This window comes from Cherax quadricarinatus, chromosome 38 (assembly GCF_038502225.1).
Source record: "Cherax quadricarinatus isolate ZL_2023a chromosome 38, ASM3850222v1, whole genome shotgun sequence".
NCBI classification, from domain to species: domain Eukaryota; kingdom Metazoa; phylum Arthropoda; class Malacostraca; order Decapoda; family Parastacidae; genus Cherax; species Cherax quadricarinatus.
Genome location: NC_091329.1, coordinates 22,181,379 through 22,203,489, shown reverse-complemented (window position 1 = coordinate 22,203,489; position 22,111 = coordinate 22,181,379). Strand labels below are relative to the sequence as shown.

Below are 22,111 nucleotides of genomic sequence, written 5' to 3'. Positions count from 1 at the left end.
GTCTTCCAGTCTATTGATTGAGCACAAGAAACTGCCTATTGTGGTGGCCCGGTGGTCTGGTGGCTAAAGCTCCCGCTTCACACACGGAGGGCCCGGGTTCGATTCCCGGCGGGTGGAAATTCCGACACGTTTCCTTACACCTATTGTCCTGTTCACCTAGCAGCAAATAGGTACCTGGGTGTTAGTCGACTGGTGTGGGTCGCATCCTGGGGGACAAGATTAAGGACCCCAATGGAAATAAGTTAGACAGTCCTCGATGACGCACTGACTTTCTTGGGTTATCCTGGGTGGCTAACCCTCCGGGGTTAAAAATCCGAACGAAATCTTATCTTATCTTATCTTATCTTATTCAACTATTTAAACTACTCAATAATGTGATCAGAAATTGGTAATTTGGCCAATTTCATACAAAATTCAAGGAATGCCGGTTTCAAAATAGGGTCTAGAGTGAATGGTGCAGACATTCCTGGCACTAAAATAGCATTTTCTCTGTTCATTAGTCATGTCTTCAGGCCCTTCTTATATTACACTTGCTTTCTATTTTTTAATTTTTATTAACACAAAAAATAAAAGATTACTGTTATGCAGACTACTGCATTATTGTAATAATTGCATAAATAATGTCGGTGCATTCCTAAATGCATGTTAGACTGGCCAGTTGGACATGTATTGGACAAGTGATGTCATTTGTGTATCCTGGAATATCAGCAAAAATCAAATATTTTTACTACTCTGATCTCAATTTCAAGCTACTTTCAGCCCTAAAAACCATTGAAATTCATCTCTTTCTGTAATACAGTGGAACCTTTGTTTTCACTTTTAATTCGTTCCAGAGAGTCCGATGAAAACCAAATTCGACAAAAACAAAAGCAATATTTCCCTCAAAAATAATGTAAATCTAATTAATCCGTTCCAGACACCCAAAAATATTAACAAAAAATACATTTTAATGAGAAAAACTATAATTTTACATACAGAAAACAGTGAGAAATAAATATAAAGCACTAGTGAAATGGATAAATGAACATTTAAATCACTTTTACCTCCATTGAAGACTTGTTGGCATATGGAAGATGGCGAGGAAAGGAGTGGGAGGAGAGGTTATCTCTACCACCATCACTACCACCCTCTACCACCATCACTACCACCCTCTACCACCATCACTACCACCCTCTACCACCATCACTACCACCATCACTACCACCATCACTACCACCATCACTACCACCATCACTACCACCATCACTACCACCATCACTACCACCATCACTACCACCCTCTACCACCATCACTACCACCATCACTACCACCATCACTACCACCCTCTACCACCTTCACTACCACCCTCTACCACCATCACTACCACCCTCTACCACCATCACTACCACCCTCTACCACCATCACAACCACCACAACCACCCTCTACCACCATCACAACCACCACTACCACCCTCTACCACCATCACAACCACCACTACCACCCTCTACCACCATCACAACCACCACTACCACCCTCTACCACCATCACAACCACCACTACCACCCTCTACCACCATCACAGCCACCACTACCACCCTCTACCACCATCACAGCCACCACTACCACCCTCTACCACCATCACAACCACCACTACCACCCTCTACCACCATCACAGCCACCACTACCACCCTCTACCACCATCACAGCCACCACTACCACCCTCTACCACCATCACAGCCACCACTACCACCCTCTACCACCATCACAGCCACCACTACCACCCTCTACCACCATCACAGCCACCACTACCACCCTCTACCACCATCACAGCCACCACTACCACCCTCTACCACCATCACAACCACCACTACCACCCTCTACCACCATCACAACCACCTCTACCACCATCACAACCACCACTACCACCCTCTACCACCATCACAACCACCACTACCACCCTCTACCACCATCACAACCACCACTACCACCCTCTACCACCATCACAACCACCACTACCACCCTCTACCACCATCACAACCACCACTACCACCCTCTACCACCATCACAACCACCACTACCACCCTCTACCACCATCACAACCACCACTACCACCCTCTACCACCATCGCAACCACCACTACCACCCTCTACCACCATCACAACCACCACTACCACCCTCTACCACCATCACAACCACCACTACCACCCTCTACCACCATCACACCCACCACTACCACCCTCTACCACCATCACAACCACCACTACCACCCTCTACCACCATCACAACCACCACTACCACCCTCTACCACCATCACAATCACTACCACCCTTTACCACCATCACTGCCACTACCACCCTCTACCACCATCACAATCACTACCACCTTCTACCACCATCACAATCACTACCACCCTTTACCACCATCGCAATCACTACCACCCTCTACCACCATCACTACCACCCTCTACCACCATCACTGCCACTACCACCCTCTACCACCATCACTGCCACTACCACCCTCTACCACCATCACTGCCACTACCACCCTCTACCACCATCACTGCCACTACCACCCTCTACCACCATCACTGCCACTACCACCCTCTACCACTACCACCTTCTACCACCATCACCACCACCCTCTACCACCATTGAATTCTATCGTGTTTCTTGCCTTCTTTGACTCTATGGTGGCTTATTTAGCAGTCGAAATCAATAAACAAGCACAAAAAAAAAATGGATTATTGCGAAATGTTTCGTGTGAATGCTCAAGGTAATGTTCACTCAACGAGAAACAAAGAAGCCAGACTGACTCAGAATACGTGCATGGGATGCTTTGTGTGGGCTCGGCAAATGGACACATTCGGTATGGCAGATGAAAACCTAGGTGACGAACGAAAACTGGGACAATATTTTGACAACAAAAATTGTCGAAAACCAAATTCAACGAAAACCAGGGCAGACGAAAACCAAGGTTCCACTATGTATATTCCAGTCCATCAAATGAGACCAAGAAACCGAAAATACAATCATAAAAACCATACGACAGTATACCACAGAGTCATTGTTTTAAACCAGAAAACACTCAGATTTTTTTCCCATGCACTGTGTGCTGCAGGATTTTTTTTTAGTATATGGTGTGCACTTACCACATACCCATTATCTCATGTCTAGGCCCATATTTACTGCTCACAGCTTAACTGAGTGAACTCTGCTCATGACTTTGTGCTGTGGGACCAACACTGGCTTCAGAGCCGTGATACAACGGTACCGACCCTGAAAGAGTCAATGTATAACTATGTACTGTATTTGTATGGCTCTTTAGAAATAAATAATTTTAATCTTAATTTTTTTAAATTTGTAATTGAGGCTACTTGACTAAACCAGGTGCCAAACGTGAGCATGTATTGAAGTGCATTTATTTGAAATTTCCTTACTTGGGGTGGAAGAGAAGGGAGGGAGAGGGGAAGATAATAAAAGGAAAAAAATACTGAGAGGGAAGAAAACATTTTACAGTATTTTTGTTATGGAAAGCTTTGTATTATGAACTCTACCTGGTTGGTCTTGCAATACCAAAGCTAGTTGTTCTTGTAGGTTTTGAAGCTTCTTGATGTATGTTCTCTAATAATTGTTATATATTTTATGCAAGTTGAAATATGAAGTATCTGCTCTATATTTATATTTGTCAGGTTGAACTGGAACGCCTCAACACCTCTACCGATACCATTAACAAATTGGAAGTTGATCTTGATGTAAGTATACTGTTTTTATGTTAAACAGTACAGCATTTATTAATTTTCTCATGATGACACTAGTTAATGCATAAACAAAAGGTATTATTGAATACAGAACTTCACTGTGGTACTTTAATTTTACAGGAAGCTCGCATGTTATTCCGGCAACTCCTTGCCGACTCCACCCACCGTATTGACATCCTGGCCAAGAGACTGGGTAAATGTGTTGAGCAGTCACGGCCATATTATGATGCTCGTATCAATGCAAAGCAGGTAATTCAACTACCTTGCAAAATTTTAATCAACCTTGCTAACATGACATTGTTTTTCTCTTCATTTAAGCTTTTTGTTTTTTAGCCCTCTTTTTTTTTTATTTGAAGTTAATACTGCATATACTAAAATATATTGAATAGATTTTTAAACATGTGAATGCAGTTTGTTCTTTACATTGTATTTTATGTTAGGGGACAGAGGATTGAGCCTCTAAATGTGTTAAATGTCCCATATAAATGCACATAATACTTAATATAATATTTTTATCTTCATTTTTTCATCATGACACAATCCATTGTGTATACATGTTCTCTATACATATTTTGGCTCACTGTTTTCTGTATCACATTTTGGATCTTTCTGAATTAATTTGATTATACTTTCTCATTATGTACATATGTACAGTAAACCTTCAATTTCATGGACTTGGGAATTATGGGACATAGTCAGCTAGGTTAATTGGTTTTTGAAACTACGGACAAAGTTTGTTAAGTACATAAATGTCTGTTGTAATGATCATGGCAGAACAGTCACATCGCTATAGACCATCACAATGTCATTACTGACCACCTGCTCCACCTTATTATAATGCCCATTAAATCGAGGGTTTACTTGTCCACCTGTGATGTGATTGGACAACTCGTCTGGTGCTCTTCTATACTAAAAGTCTCAGCCCTGCCTAACTCATGAAGCTTATGGAAAAGTTAGTATGCTTGTTATAAACCACACTGAAGAGATAACATTAATAGCTAGGCATCTTAGGACGATATTTTCAGGACACAGGGACAAACCAGACAAAAATACAAAATTTTTTCTCATTCTATTTATGGCCAGTATATGAATTTTAAGCTGAAGACCAGTAACCCAGGTCATTCTATAGGATTCTAATGACAAAACATTATTTATACCTACCATACCGTAGATGGGATACAAGGAGAATAGAAGCATCAGGGAAGAGAGAGATGAAGGTTTATAAACTAAAAGAGGAGGCAGTTAGGGAAAGATATAAACAGCTATTGGAGGATAGATGGGCTAATGAGAGCATAGGCAATGGGGTCGAAGAGGTATGGGGTAGGTTTAAAAATGTAGTGTTAGTGTTCAGCAGAAGTTTGTGGTTACAGGAAAGTGGGTGCGGGAGGGAAGAGGAGCGATTGGTGGAATGATGATGTAAAGAGAGTAGTAAGGGAGAAAAAGTTAGCATATGAGAAGTTTTTACAAAGTAGAAGTGATGCAAGGAGGGAAGAGTATATGGAGAAAAAGAGAGAGGTTAAGAGAGTGGTGAAGCAATGTAAAAAGAGAGCAAATGAGAGAGTGGGTGAGATGTTATCAAAAAATTTTGTTGAAAATAAGAAAAAGTTTTGGAGTGAGATTAACAAGTTAAGGAAGCCTAGAGAACAAATGGATTTGTCACTTAAAAATAGGAGAGGCGAGTTATTAAATGGAGAGTTAGAGGTATTGGGAAGATGGAGGGAATATTTTGAGGAATTCTTAAATGTTGTTGAAGATAGGGAAGCTGTGATTTTGTGTATAGGGCAAGGAGGAGTAACATCTTGTAGGAGTGAAGAAGAGCCATTTGTGAGTGTGGGGGAAGTTCGTGAGGCAGTAGGTAAAATGAAAGGGGGTAAGGCAGCCGGGATTGATGGGATAAAGATAGAAATGTTAAAAGCAGGTGGGGATATAGTTTTGGAGTGGCTGGTGCAATTTATTTATTTATTTATTTATTTTATTTAGTAATTTGAGCATACATACAGAGGTACAAAAAAATACAGGTAAGAGCAGCATGCCAAAGCCACTTGTATGCATAGCATTACGGGCTGGCTTAAAATTAACTTAAGATTAACTAAGCAATGATGTAATCAATGATAAAACACTATTGTAAACAGATAACAATAAAGCACAAATGAGTATTACAAAGACAGGTCATATGGTTGCATGCATTGCTGTACATTCAGTCGAATGGAGTATTCTGTTAGGTAGTGTATTTAAAAAATAACAAAGTTAGATTGGGTCTTAGGTTTAACATTTATGTGATATAATTGTGAGAAACATTTAAGATATACAATTTATAAGGTTCAGTTATTCAGTATTTATTTGGTTTTGGGTGAGTAAGTGATCTTTGAGAAGAGACTTGAATTTATAAACAGGTAGTGTTTCTTTTATATTTACAGATAATGAATTCCAGATTTTAGGGCCTTTTATGTGCATTAAGTTTTTGCATAGCGTGAGATGGACACGAGGAACATCAAAGAGTGATCTGTGCCTTGTGTTATGGTCATGTGTTCTGTTGAGGTTGGCAAGGAGATGTTTGAGGGGAGGGTTAATATCAGAGTTAAGTGTTCTGTGTATGTATGGAAGAGGGTAAGGTACCTAGGGATTGGCAGAGAGCATGCATAGTTCCTTTGTATAAATGCAAAGGGGACAAAAGAGAGTGCAAAAATTATAGGGGGATAAGTCTGTTGAGTATACCTGGTAAAGTGTATGGTAGAGTTATTATTGAAAGAATTAAGAGTAAGACGGAGAATAGGATAGCAGATGAACAAGGAGGCTTTAGGTAAGGTAGGGGGTGTGTGGACCAGGTGTTTACAGTGAAACACATAAGTGAACAGTATTTAGATAAGGCTGAAGAGGTCTTTGTGGTATTTATGGATTTGGAAAAGGCGTATGACAGGGTGGATAGGGGGGCAGTGTGGCAGATGTTGCAGGTGTATGGTGTAGGAGGTAGGTTACTGAAAGCAGTGAAGAGTTTTTACGAGGATAGTGAGGCTCAAGTTAGAGTATGTAGGAAAGAGGGAAATTATTTCCCAGTAAAAGTAGGCCTTAGACAAGGATGTGTGATGTCACCGTGGTTGTTTAATATATTTATAGATGGGGTTGTAAGAGAAGTAAATGCGAGGGTCTTGGCAAGAGGCGTGGAGTTAAAAGATAAAGAATCACACATAAAGTGGGAGTTGTCACAGTTGCTCTTTGCTGATGACACTGTGCTCTTGGGAGATTCTGAAGAGAAGTTGCAGAGATTGGTGGATGAATTTGGTAGGATGTGCAAAAGAAGAAAATTAAAAGTGAATACAGGAAAGAGTAAGGTTATGAGGATAACAAAAAGATTAGGTGATGAAAGATTGGATATCAGATTGGAGGGAGAGAGTATGGAGGAGGTGAATGTATTCAGATATTTGGGAGTGGACGTGTCAGCGGATGGGTCTGTGAAAGATGAGGTGAATCATAGAATTGATGAGGGGAAAAGGTTGAGTGGTGCACTTAGGAGTCTGTGGAGACAAAGAACTTTGTCCTTGGAGGCAAAGAGGGGAATGTATGAGAGTGTAGTTTTACCAACGCTCTTATATGGGTGTGAAGCATTGGTGATGAATGTTGCAGCGAGGAGAAGGCTGGAGGCAGTGGAGATGTCATGTCTGAGGGCAATGTGTGGTGTGAATATAATGCAGAGAATTTGTAGTTTGGAAGTTAGGAGGAGGTGCGGGATTACCAAAACTGTTGTCCAGAGGGCTGAGGAAGGGTTGTTGAGGTGGTTCAGACATGTAGAGAGAATGGAGCGAAACAGAGTGACTTCAAGAGTGTATCAGTCTGTAGTGGAAGGAAGGCGGGGCAGGGGTCGGCCTAGGAAAGGTTGGAGGGAGGGGGTAAAGGAGGTTTTGTGTGCGAGGGGCTTGGACTTCCAGCAGGCATGCGTGAGCGTGTTTGATAGGAGTGAATGGAGACAAATGGTTTTTAATACTTGACGTGCTGTTGGAGTGTGAGCAAAGTAACATTTATGAAGGGGTTCAGGGAAACCGGCAGGCCGGACTTGAGTCCTGGAGGTGGGAAGTACAGTGCCTGCACTCTGAAGGAGGGGTGTTAATGTTGCAGTTTAAAAACTGTAGTGTAAAGCACCCTTCTGGCAAGACAGTGATGGAGTGAATGATGGTGAAAGTTTTTCTTTTTCGGGCCACCCTGCCTTGGTGGGAATCGGCCAGTGTGATAATAATAATAATAAAAAAGACCTTTCACTCAAGCAAATATGAAATGCTTACTGGAAACTGAACCTAGGCCAAAATTATTGTGGTGCAAAATGCAAATAAAATGTACCCAAGAAAATATTATACACTAGATTGACTATACGGTGGTACCTCGAGTTATGAACTTAATTAATTCCAGAAGGCTGTTCGAGTGCCATTATGGAATGAATTTGTTCAAGCAGGCACTGGACAAGCACCTAAAGTCAGTACCTGACCAGCTGGGTTGTGGCTCGTATGTCAGTTTGCATGCAGCCTACAGTAACAGCCTGATTGATCATGCCCTGATCCACCATGAGGCCTGATCACAGACTAGGCCGCAGGGGCGTTGACCCCCGGAACCCTCTCCAGGTATACTCCATAAGGAATAATGTAAATTAGATTAGTCCATTTCAGACCCCCAAAAATACATTTACAAAAGCACACTTACATAATTGTTCGAGTTGGGAGCTGTTCGAAACTCGAAGTACCACTGTGTTTGGGTCTTTTGTAAGTAAATAACAGATAAATGACCCCTAATACTGACCTGAATTGTTTCCCTGATGAAGTCACATGGTTACTCTTGCCTCTGTCTCATGACAAGGTTGCATCAGCTACTATCATCAAACAAGGTATGTAAGTAGAGCATCGAGAAACTATTTCTTAACCTTCAATTGATGGTACTAGATGTCTCGACTTCTTCTATTCCTTGGAAAACTACTTATGTACAATGGAATTGGTTCAAGACCCCAAGAAGAGGACCAGTACAGCTTCTCCTCACTTAGTGATGACTCGGACTTATGATGGGCTCTCTGACTAGAATGCATACCTAAATAATGTATATTAGAGCTGATTTCCTCTTTTCTGTTTTTTTTTTTTTTTTTTTTTACAATATACAGTACACTGCTGTACAGGTTGACCATCACTAATCCAGCATCATCGGGACCTGTAGGGTGCCGGGTTAGTGATTTTGTCAGACTACAGAGTGGTTAGGTTAGAATACACTTAACCCAACAGCGATATTTATGCATCGGCAATTTCACTCATTTTTACATCCTATTTTTGGCTCATTTCATTGTTCCAGTCTACCAGACTCATAGCTATTTCACTATTATTCCTACTATCTGATCTATGATCAATTTGCAATCTTCCTTGGTAATGAACACATTCAAGCTGAGCTGTTGTTTTGGTGTACATTCAATCTTCATCTCCAGATGTTGGAATGAGTGAGAGAGACAGCCCTCTATACAGGGAACTTCTGGTTTTGAGAAAAAAATTCTCCACAGGGGGTGTGACCCTACCAATACCTTGATGGAAGTTGACCAGTGTGTTCAAAAGCACAATTTGTACATTTTTGTAGCATGTTAACATTTTTGTAATTTTTTTGTAACATAAAAGGCCTAAAAGATTTTCCATTTCACAGCATCTTAATCTGTTTATCCTGCAGAATAAGAATTACGGGCCAGAGAACGTTTTTTTTTTTTTTTTTTTTTTTTTTTTTTTTTTGCCACTGCAAATCTTTCTGACAGATTTGTAATGGCCAAAAATAAATTCTATGGGTGAGAAAATATTTTCTTTTGAATCTTCTAAAAAGATGCATCAGAAATAAAATTATGGACGGAAACAAACACACGCATGCACGTGCACAGACACACTCACTCTCAGATACTGGAGTATGCAGCACCAGTTTGGAACCCACACCTGGTCAAGCACATCAAGCAATTAGAGAAGGTGCAGAGGTTTGCAACAACTCTAGTTCCAGAGCTAAGTGGAGTGTCCTGTGAAGAAAGGTTAATGGATGAGTCAGAGATGTTAGGAAGCATTTCTTTAGTCATAGAGTTGCCGGGAAGTGGGATAGTCTGGCTAGTGACATAGTTGAGGCAGGAACCATACGTAGTTTTAAGATGAGGTATGATAAAGCTCATGGAACAGGGAGAGAGAGGACCTAGTAGCAATCAGTGAAGAGGCGGGGCCAGGAGATATGGCTCGACCCCTGCAACCACAAATAGGTGAGTACGAATAGGTGAGTACACTCTCACACACACTCGTTCATTTCCCTAATGTTCATCTTTGATTTCTGCAAATTATACAAAATTCTGAATGCTGCCATGGTGTCATTCATTGGATCTTGTATCATGGACTTCTTTGGATAAATATTAAAAAATTGGATTATCTTTAATTTCAGATTTGTCATTTTGGATGCTAGATTAATTAGGTCTTATACACATGTGATAAATGTTGAGTGTTAGTCATCATACAAGCAGAAATCTTTTTGAGTTCAATTTTAATTATACTGTTCAGGTCTACAGGATCTGGATCAGAGGTAACAAAGGTTGTATCATCTGCAGACAGAACTGGTTTGAGTTGTTGAAATATGTTTAATAGATTTGTGATGTTGAGGAGAAACAGGTGACATACGCCCAAACATTTAACACCCATACTGTTATCTGTGAGGGAGTGGAGAGCATATGTAAAGATATAATGGAAAAGAGGAAGAAATTGGGTGGGAGAATGGTAAGAAAATAAAAGAAAGAATGAAAGGGAGGGGAGAAAGGGATTAATCTAAGTACTATATAGTTTTTGTACTTCATTGGGAGTGCATTTCCAATTGTAATATGAGTGTCTAAGGGGGACAATGGGCTTTAGGTTCTGAACACTGGTAGTGATTGATTTTCAGGAATGCTCTAGGGTAGTAGTTGGGGGGAGGACCTACTGTTATGCCTGTTTATCTGCTACTACAAGCTTGATGATAGTTGAGGTATGAGCATAATCTTGCTCACTATTGTATCTTTGTTCTTTTAAATTTCATAAGCATTACAGTTGTCTTTAATACTGATAGAAGTGTTGGATTGCCAGTCTTGGTCTCTATTATGCTAGTATTAGCATTGACATTGTGAGTGCTATAGACATTTTTTGTAGGCACTCAGGGAGACCCAGGCAGCTGCTGTGCGTTATGAGCGTGCCATGAGCCAGCATGCTGCTGCACGGGAGATGGTATTCCTGGCAGAAGAAGGACTTATGCAGAAGGGCTGCGTCTTCGACCACACGTGGCAGGAGATGCTCAATCATGCCACATCAAAGGTGCAGTCATGTACAGGGAAGCTTCTTAGTCCTTTACTCTAGTTCTTGGCACTTTAGTTACATTGTTGTTTCATTTCTTTCTATAGATATCCTGAGAATGAGATAACATTCAATTCAGAAGATAGGGTTATTGTGATTGGATTTGGTAAGACAGTATAGGGATGAGGATTTTAATACCATACTCAAATGGAGAGATGAAGACTGAAAAGCTAGCTACAGTATTTGCTTATCAAAATGAGTGGACAGTTTGAGCTAGGAAAATTGAACTAATGGTGAAACAAATGAGCATTATGGCCAAAATTATTTTTTTTTTCTTTCTAACTGACACTTCTGAAGAAAGCTGTGTGTTGTAGTAAGATATGCATTAAAACACAGGTTGATCTAAAGTTTTTATGAATGAAAGTAAATGAAATGTAGGGTAGGATCACCCTAACTTAACAATGATGTATGCATGTCTAATATTTACCTGCACTCTTCCATTTCCCTTTTTGTCCTCTGTATTCTGATCCATGTCTCATGCCTAGATTCACTTCATCCATGTCTCATGCCTAGATTCGCTTCATGCACTTATAAACAGGTAATAACATAATGACTGTACTAGTACTGTTCTCACATAACACTTCCATTACCCTCTGTTCAGGTTAATGATGCTGAACGAGAAAAAATTGAGAGTGCTGCAGAACATCGGCGCACATCGGCACTCTACCATGAGGCTGAGACCAGGGTCAAAGCTTTACAGAAAGAGCTGAAGAGAGCTATTGCAAAGTCCAGGTAAATTTTTTTTTGTTACTTTGCATGTAGAGTAGCTGTTTATTAGATATTGAATTTAGATGTTTTCACCTTTACACTTGTATTAGAATGGATGAACATTCAGATTTCAAATGTAAGGGAAAGAAATGGAACAGTAGTTGAATGTAATGCATGCTTCTCTGATTTATAAGTTGAGAGTTGAAATTTTAAACCAAACGTACATTAGACATGGAGGAGTAAAAAAAATATTGATGAAATATTTTTATAATTGTAAACAAGACTGAATTAACTTCACATATTCAGAGGCACAGTTTAGTCATAAATAAAAAATAAAAATCTTGCATATAAGCATATATAGCTAGGCTTAAGTAAGCATCTTGCACACAAGTAGTCTCCCTTATAGCTAGGCTTAAGTAAACATCTTGCATACTGGTAATCTCCCTTATACCTAGGCTTAGGTATAACCTAAACATCTTGCACACTGGTAGTCTCCCTTACAGCTAGGCTTTTTCTTGCCTTCCGCTTGGTTTCTGCAGATACAGCATCACAGTCTTTCAGATTGGTACTAAAACTTGGAAGCTCTTAAGAAAAAAGTAACGAGTTACAATATATACTGTAGTCATAGAAACTTATGACTACATAGAAGCTGAGAACTAAGAAGTACAGTATCTAAGCATACAATGTTATGGATATTTACAGGTCAAGAATATATGCATTGTTACAAATTCAACATGGGTACTTTGTTGGTAAAATATAGCACATTTTGAAATGAATGAGCTGAGAAATAAACATAATTATTTACCAGTCTTGTACTAAAAGTTACTAATGAAATTAAGAGGGGGGAAATGTTCGAAATTAGAGTGAAGGTCAAAGAACCTAGTCATCTAAACCAGTTTGAGGATGTTGAAAAATATAATAAAAATTGCATAAGAATGTTACCTTTAAATTACCTGTAGTTGCTTCTGTGGGTCAGTGCCTCTGATGCCCAGTTTCAATGGGGAAAAGACAAGCGATTATTTTTCTTATAGTGGATATAGAATAGTGTACGTATTAAGATTTCTGAAGTTTCAATTATGCCCAACATACTCTTAACCCCCATCAGTGCTGGGACTCAAAATTAAAAGTTTTGACTTTGTCAGGAAGTTTCTCCCCAAAAACTGTCTTCTAATACTGTATAGTAGAGAATTTTTTTTTTTTTAAAGGGAAAATTAAAGAATTACAGCAGTACCTCGGCACTCGAACAGCTCCCAACTCGAACCAACTCGAATACAGCCTCTCCTCACTTAACGCTGGAGTTCTGTTTCAAAGACCAGTGGGTAGTGGGTTTGTGTCAGCTGTCTCTGATATTGTTTTAATGTCACATTTGCACCATTTATAACATTTTTAGTATGTTTTTAATTGTTTATACAGTAGTGTACTGTATATTGTAATAAACATAATAGAGGAAATCAGCTGTAATATACATTATTTAGGTATGCATACTGGTCAGAGAGCCTGTCGTAAGTCTAAGTCATCGGTAAACGAGTACATCGCTAAGTGAGGAGAGGCTGTAATTCAGTATTCGAATGCTTTGTTCGGTAATAAAATTGCTTGCTAGTCAACCGTTTGCTTGACACTTGACCAAACAATGTGTATCAGTCTCCCTGCAGCTGTTGCTTGGTGCAAAACTCCGCTGAACTTCACTGTAAACTAGTGTTTCTTCGCATTTTTTGGTGTTTTTTATATTTGTCTAAATAAGTCACCATGGGGGCTTAAGATGATTAGTGATAACAGCTAACCAAAAAAGAAAACTGGTTAGTCACAGTAGAGATGAAAACTTATTATTAATCATTCCTTGTGGGAAATTCGTTCGGTACTTGAACAGAGTGGCACTTGAAAAGCCTCCTGGAACAAATTAAGTTCGAGTACTGAGGTATGTGAAGGCTTCCTCAGCCCTGTAACAACTTCAGTCAGTATTACTCAGGCTGGCTCCTCCTCAGGAAAGTTAGTGAATAGAAAAAGAAATAATAACAGACAAACATAAACACTTTATTATATAGAAAATATAAAATGTAAAACACTTAAATATGAAACATTAATCCTACATTAAAGAAAATGAAAAATGAAAAATATAAATGATAACTGAATTCAACGCTAATTTAAATGTATATAAAACGTGGGTGTCTGGTGTTGGTGACACTGTTGTTGAAATCGTAGCCGTTGCTGATGATGGGGGGGGGGGGTCGCAGGTGTTGGTGACCACCACTGGCTAGTTCTTCACAGATTATTGCCGTGAGTATAATATCCCGATGACAGGAAAGCAGGTTCTTTACCGCTGCAATGATGTGGGGTTATGTCCTGCAATTTCATACAGGTGCACAGGTACTTCAATACAAAATGGAGAAGTCTCTGGACGTTAGTCCTTCTCCTGTTCTGCTCGTTGATTGCCAGGTGACCCTCTCTGACATCCAAGAGTAGTGTTGGGAGCTGTGAGTCGAGTGATTTACTGTTTGACCAGAGCCCCACACGTCACCTTTCGAGGGGGGAGTGGAAGAGGGAGGGGAAGGGATAGCGGGAGCTAGACTGACCCTACGTTAACAAGTAGCCGGCAATCAAACTATCACTTTAGGGGTGGGGGAGAAAAGGCGGGAAAAATGGGAGCGTGACTTACCCTACCTTAACTAGTAGCCGGCAGACAAACTATCAATTTAGGGGTTGGGGGAGAAAAGGCGGGAATATCGGGAGCTAGACTGACCCTACCTTAACGAGTAGCCGGCAATGAAACTATCGTTACTATATCTCTACTCCTATCTATTGAACTTTTCCCTCACACTCCCCCATACCAAGACTTATAGTCAAGGAGTATAAGAATAGGCGAGGAAAAAGTTCTAACATGTGGAAGTCGCGTAAGGCAACAAATCTTCTACTGACTGTCACGACTTAACCAGTCAGAGAAATAATTGGATGAACCATTGATATACACAATATGGAACTTAAAAGCCTGGAGTGCCAATGTCCACCTCAAGAGGCGACTGTTGGTTCCCTTAAAAGTTTCTAGGTATATCAAAGGTTTGTGGTCCGTTTCTAAAAGGAATTCTTTTCCCAGCAAATAAAATTTAAGTTTGGAGATACCCCACACAAGGGCTAAACATTCCTTTTCTATTGTGGAGTATCTTGTTTCTGCGGGAAGGAGTTTCCGGCTTAGGAAGCATACAGGGAAGGGAGTACCATCATGGTATTGTAGTAACACCGCACCTAAGCCAGTATTGGAGGCATCAGTTCTCAAACAAAATGTTTTATTAATATCTGAAATTTTAAGTATAGGGTCTTTCGAAAAGATACTTTTAATCTCATTAAACTTTTCCCGAGCTACGTCGGAAAGTTCAAGAGGTTCCTTCACAGACTTTTTAAGGAAATCCGATAAGATGCCTGTAAGATCAGCAAGATTCGGGATAAACCGTGCATAAAAATTTACAGAACCAAGAAAGCTTCGCATGAGCTTCTTGGTTCTGGGGAATTTAAATTCTAATAAAGCTTTGATCTTACTGGGGAGAGGCTGCAGAGAGTTATTAGAAAGTATTAGTCCAAGATATCTAATCTTGTTATACCCAAGGAAGCATTTCTTCGGCTTGGCAGTGAGGCCATGTGAGCGTAACCTACGCAAAACTGATGTTAATGTTTGGATATGTTCGCCCCACGTAGATGTCATTACGTAAATGTTATCAAAATAAACTGAAACATTTGGCATATTACCCAAGACCTTTCTCATCAGTCTCACGTAGGTAGCACAGGCAGTTACCAAACCGAAGGGCATAGTTCTATACTGCATCAGTCCTTGGTGTGTAGGAAAAGCGGTGTACTGCTTAGAAGAAGGATCTAACATTACTTGATGATATGCCTGTGCAATATCAATCTCTGAAAAGAAGGAAGCGTCATAAAATTTGTGTAGATCGCTATCTATTAAGGGCATAGGCTCAGCATCCCACCGAGTTATAGCATTAAGGCCTCTGAAGTCAATAGCAAGTTTATATGAATTATCCTCCTTCTTAACCATGACTACTGGTGAACAATATGAGGATACTGAAGGTTCAATGATCTTTAGTTTTAATAATTTGTCTACCTCTCGGTCAAATGCATCCCTAAGGTGAACTGGAACTGGGTATAATTTTCGTTTGATAGGATTGTCCGTCACTAAGTCAATCTTATGGACTACCGTGGAGGTAACACCTGGAATATCAGTAAAGACGTCTGAAAAGTTACTCACACATTGAAGTAGTTCATGTCTCTTATGGTCATCCAAAGATTCATTAATATTAATGGTGGTTGCGTCCGAGTGGTCAAGAGTCACCAAGTCATGTAGTTCTTCATCATAGTCTAAGTTAGAGGTGTCAATTACGCACACTTTACATTCTTCAGTTGTCTTATCAAGTTCGTGTGGAAAAACTAAGTCGTTAAGGCAGTTAACCACCGAATTTCTTCGGTAATATTTCTTAAGGATGTTGATATGATAAAGCTTAGGTTTCCCCTTGACTTCTATGAGGTAGTCAACTTTCCCACAAATTTTTAATACTTTATATGGACCTTTCCATGCTACTAATAATTTATTTGACTTGATAGGCAAAAGTACAAGAACTTCATCACCTACTTTAAAACTTCTCCTCTGACTTTTGGAATCAAAATAGGTTTTGTGCTGGTCCATTGACAAACTTAAGTTTTTCGAAACTATGTCAGAGGTCTCCTCAAGTTTGGATCTAAGGTCAAGGAGAAACTGGTAAGAAGACTGAACCTCAGCATTTACCTCCTCATTAGTCCATAAGTCATGAAGGATGGACAATGGGCCTCTGGCCTGTCTACCATAGAGAAGTTCAAAAGGTGAAAACCCCAAAGAGTCACTGGGAACTTCCCTCATGGCAAACAAAGCACAGGGTAGGTAACGATGCCACTCCTTAGGTTTAAGGGAGCAAAGTTTCCTTAAAATGGACTTGAGAATCGAATGCTGGCGCTCAATCCTCCCATTACAGCTGGGGTGATAGGGTGTGGTGAAGAGAGGCTTCACTCCCAGAAGTTGGTATAGATGTTGCATTAAGTCAGATGTGAATTGTGTCCCACGGTCAGACAAAATTTCTCTAGGGATGCCCACTCTGGAGAAGATGGACAAAAGGGCTTCAGCCACCTCTGTAGTAGTTATGGTCTTTAAGGGAACTGCTTCAGGGAAACTCGAAGCATAATCAACTATTATTTTTTTTTATTATCACACCGGCCGATTCCCACCAAGGCAGGGTGGCCCGAAAAAGAAAAACTTTCACCATCATTCACTCCATCACTGTCTTGCCAGAAGGGTGCTTTACACTACAGTTTTTAAACTGCAACATTAACACCCCTCCTTCAGAGTGCAGGCACTGTACTTCCCATCTCCAGGACTCAAGTCCGGCCTGCCGGTTTCCCTGAATCCCTTCATAAATGTTACTTTGCTCACACTCCAACAGCACGTCAAGTATTAAAAACCATTTGTCTCCATTCACTCCTATCAAACACGCTCACGCATGCCTGCTGGAAGTCCAAGCCCCTCGCACACAAAACCTCCTTTACCCCCTCCCTCCAACCCTTCCTAGGCCGACCCCTACCCCGCCTTCCTTCCACTACAGACTGATACACTCTTGAAGTCATTCTGTTTCGCTCCATTCTCTCTACATGTCCGAACCACCTCAACAACCCTTCCTCAGCCCTCTGGACAACAGTTTTGGTAATCCCGCACCTCCTCCTAACTTCCAAACTACGAATTCTCTGCATTATATTCACACCACACATTGCCCTCAGACATGACATCTCCACTGCCTCCAGCCTTCTCCTCGCTGCAACATTCATCACCCACGCTTCACACCCATATAAGAGCGTTGGTAAAACTATACTCTCATACATTCCCCTCTTTGCCTCCAAGGACAAAGTTCTTTGTCTCCACAGACTCCTAAGTGCACCACTCACTCTTTTTCCCTCATCAATTCTATGATTCACCTCATCTTTCATAGACCCATCCGCTGACACGTCCACTCCCAAATATCTGAATACGTTCACCTCCTCCATACTCTCTCCCTCCAATCTGATATTCAATCTTTCATCACCTAATCTTTTTGTTATCCTCATAACCTTACTCTTTCCTGTATTCACCTTTAATTTTCTTCTTTTGCACACCCTACCAAATTCATCCACCAATCTCTGCAACTAATGTTAATATATATCTATGTCCCCCAGATGAAAGTGGAGATAAAGGACCAATGATGTCAATAGCTACACTTTCAAAAGGTACTGTAAAGACTGGCATTTTGACCATAGGTACTCGCCTGGTACCTCGGGAGAATGACAGTTGGCAAACTTTACACGATCTACAATAGGTAGTGACATCTGAGGACATTTTTGGCCAAAAATAGGTTTCCCTAATTTTATTTAAAGTTTTACGATGCGAGAAATGTCCGGCCACTGGCAGGTCATGAGCCATTTTAAGAACAGTCTCTCTGCATTGACTTGGAACAACTAAGATGGAATAGTTTATCTCATCTGAATTTAATTTGAATACTGACTTGTACAAGATACCTTTTATATATATTCAAATTTATATGAAAAGTTTTTCCTTTGGATCACTTGATTTTGTTTAGCGGCATTATGGCAATTCTGAAGAGAAGGGCAATTACGTTGTAAATTGACAAAGGAATCCTTCGATATATCTAAAGGCTTAAAGTCAGGGAAAATCAAAGGATGGTCAGTAGGAGAAGCCTGGGCTTTGGTCTGAGCCCTAGTCAAGACATTTATGGTATCGGAGGTGATATCTTCACTTTCATCTAACAAGTGAACCGGTGATCCTACTTCCTTGCTTTCGAGAGTAGCATCACTGGTTTTTAATCCCACATGAATCTCACGAGACATTGTCTCATCTGAACTTTCGAGCGGCTTCTCTGACTCTACAGGAAGAGGATCTGAAACACTTATGTCCATCTTTGGTGCTGACAGGTCAAGCTCAGAAGGAAGAATGGCACCTTTTACATTACCTATTAGTACGGGAGCAAGAAGTGATGGGAGCTAGTACGGCTTCAGACCAACCTGTGAACCATTTAGACCTAATGTAACAACGGATGGTAGGAAAAGTGTCTGTACGGCCCAAGTAGTCTGAAAGTATAGCAGAGGAATGAGTTTCTTTAACCCTTTGAGGGTCGACAGGCCCTCTCCGAAACTCGTTCTCAGGGTCGGCCAAATTTAAAAAAAAAAAAAATTATTTTCTCTTATGAAAAGATAGAGAATCTTTTCCCGACCATAAAGACACCAAAAGTTTGAAATTTGATAGAAAACTTACGAAATTATGCTCTCGCAAAGTTAGCGGTCTCAGCGATGTTTACGCATCGGCGATTTTGCCCACTTTGAGCCCCATTTTCGGCCAATTCCACTGTACTAGTCGACAAAAAACATGAATATTTCGCTAGAACTCCATTTTTTCTATCGAATGGGTGCAAGAAACCACCCATTTATGAAATTCAACTATCCAGTACAGTGGTCAGAATTTAGCAATTTTGCCAATTTCACACAAATTTCAAAAGATGCCAATTTCCGAATAGGGTCCAGAATAAACAAGAAAGACATTCCTGGCACTAAAATGACATTTCCTCTAGTCATTAGTTACGTCTCAAGGCCCCTCTTATATTCTTTTGCTTTCCACTTTGAATTTTTATTCTCGCAAAAAATATAAGATTTACTGTTATGCAGACTACTGCATTAACCCTTTCAGGGTCCGTCCCGTAGATCTACGGCTTTATGTTCAGGGTCCAAACCGTAGATCTACGCCATGAGCTCAGCTCACTCTGATAAACTGTGAGTGGTACATTTGGGCCTAGATATGAGAGAATACATCTATGTGGTATGTGTGCACCACATAAAACAGATCCTGCAGCACACTGTGTATAATGAGAGAAAAAAAATGAAATCATGATTTTTCGATTAAAACAGCAACTTTGCAGTGTTTTTTCGTATGTTTTTTATAGTTGTATTTGCGATTTCTTGGTCTCATTTGATAGAATGGAAGACATATTACAGAAATAGAGATGATTTTGATTGGTTTTAGCATTGGAAATGGCTTGAAACTGAGCTCAAAGTAGCGGAAATGTTAAATTTTTGCCGATATTCAAGAGTAAACAAACGACCTCACACGTCTAATACACACCAGCTGGTGGGTCTAATATACATTCACAAATATGGTGATGATATTTATACAATTATTACAGTATTGCATAACAGTAAATCATCTATTTTTTGGTGTGAATAAAAATTCATTATGTGAATAAAAAATCAAAATGGAATTTATTTGTAAAGCCTCAAAACATAACTAATGAACAGAGGAAATGTTAGTTTAGTGCCAGGAATGCCTACATTGTTTATTCTGGACCCTATTTTGAAATTGGAATATTTTGAACTTTGTGTTAAATTGGCCAAATTAACAATTTCCGATCACTTTATTTTGTAGTTGAAACAGTTGACTTGGCGATTTCTTGTGCTCAATCGATAGAATAGAACTAATACTAGTGAAATAGCTAAGAATTTGGTTGATTGGAATAATGTAATTGGCCTAAAATGGGAGTCAAAGTCGGCAAAATCGCCGATTCGTAAATATCGCTGACACATCAAAATTCGCGAGAGCATAATTTCGTCAATTTTCCACCAAATTTCGTACTTTTTGTTTTATTACCTTCACAAAAAGATTCTCTACGATTTCATAAGAAAAAATAACGAATTTTTTTTTTTTAAATTCTTGGACACTGGTGCGTGACTCCAGATTTGGGCCTTGGACCCTGAAAGGGTTAATGTAAAAAATGGTATAAATATTATTGGTGCACTTGTGAAAGAATATTAGACTCACCAGTTGACGTGTATTGCACGCTTGGCACGATTTGTTTACTTTTGAAGTTTGGTAAAAATCGAACATTTCTGCTACTTTGAGCTCAATTTCAAGGCACCTTTCATTGTAAAACCAGTCAAAATCATCTCAATTTCTGTAATATGTCTTCCATTCTATAAAATGAGACCAAGAAAACTAGAATACAACAATAAATACCATACGAAAATACACTGTAAAGTCGCTGATTTATTAAAAAAAATGGTCAAAGTTTTTTTTTTCTCATTATGCACTGTGTGCTGCAGGATTTTTTTTAGACTGTGCACACTGACCACATAGACCCATTCTTTCATATGAAGGCCTACCAGCTTTCTCCCACTAGATTTGAGGCCGCTAGAATTTATGAGTACTAGTACGTCAAAAACCCCTATGCGTAAGACGTACTAGTACGACGAAAACCCTCAAAGGGTTAAGATTAGGGAACAGCTTATCAGAAATGACTATACATGTGCATCCAGTGTCTCGTAAAATGGTAGATACATTAAGTCCATTAACTGTTCCTGAACAGAAGGGTGCTTGGTCATTACAGTCTTTAAAACATCTTCCAACTTTTTGGACCTTCTTAGAAGGACAATCTGGACATTTATGTCCCTTAACACCACACAAATGACAAACAGGAATAAAAGAAGTCACTTTACTTTCCACTAGAGGCTTTGATTTCTTAAGGTTTGATGAACCCTTGCCCTTAGGGTTGATCCCTTTAGGTCTTTATAGGAATTGTGAGCCTCAGCATACAGGTCAGCAGCCTCAGCAACTTCCTCAGCTTTAATCAGGTTACGTTCTCTAATGAATGTTCGTATCTGGTGAGGAAGAGCTGTCAGGAACTGGTCAGCAGCCATGAAGTCTCGAAGAGATTCATAACTGTGATCAATTCCTGAACTCTCTATCCAAAAGTCGAACAAACGAAAGAGTGTTACCTGTAACTGTTGAAAGTTCTGGCCAGGCTGTAAGGTGGCATACCTGAAATCTTTCCTGTAAGAATTAGTGGCTTTTTGATATGCTTTAAGGATTGCCTTCAGTAGGTTATAATTACATATGATATCCTGCGACAAAGTTGCATAGATATTCAAGGCTGTACCAGAAAATAACATTCCTAACATGGTAGCCCAGGTGTCAGCAGGCCATTCACAGAGGGTAGCGGTATTTTCAAACCTGATAATGTATGAAGTTATGTCTTCCCCCTCTGTGAAGGGAGGTAAATTAGGTGTTGGAATATGTGCACTGACTGCACGTTGTTCCATTACTCCTTCCTTTAATTGTTGTTGTGTAAGAGTTAACTTTTTATTCTCCAATTCAAGGTGAGATTTCTCGAGCTTGCGATCCTTTTCTCTCTCTATTAACTCATGTTCTCTAGCTTTTGCGTCACGTTCTCTAGCTCTTTCCTCACGTTCTCTAGCT

General features: G+C 40.0%; 1 protein-coding gene across 4 annotated transcripts in view; it reads left to right on the top strand.

Annotated features, from left to right (window-relative positions):
• LOC128692877 (angiomotin) overlaps nt 1–22,111 on the top strand; it is a 144,999-nt gene that overhangs the window by 1,900 nt on the left and 120,988 nt on the right. For 3 of the 4 annotated variants that reach the window (XM_070092162.1, XM_070092165.1, XM_070092161.1), the window contains exons 2-5: nt 3,668–3,730; nt 3,857–3,985; nt 10,891–11,052; nt 11,693–11,823. In XM_070092162.1, coding sequence (XP_069948263.1) covers nt 3,668–3,730; nt 3,857–3,985; nt 10,891–11,052; nt 11,693–11,823 — 485 coding nt within the window. The remainder of the gene's footprint in view (nt 1–3,667; nt 3,731–3,856; nt 3,986–10,890; nt 11,053–11,692; nt 11,824–22,111) is intronic. The other variant, XM_070092164.1, reaches the window with a different exon arrangement.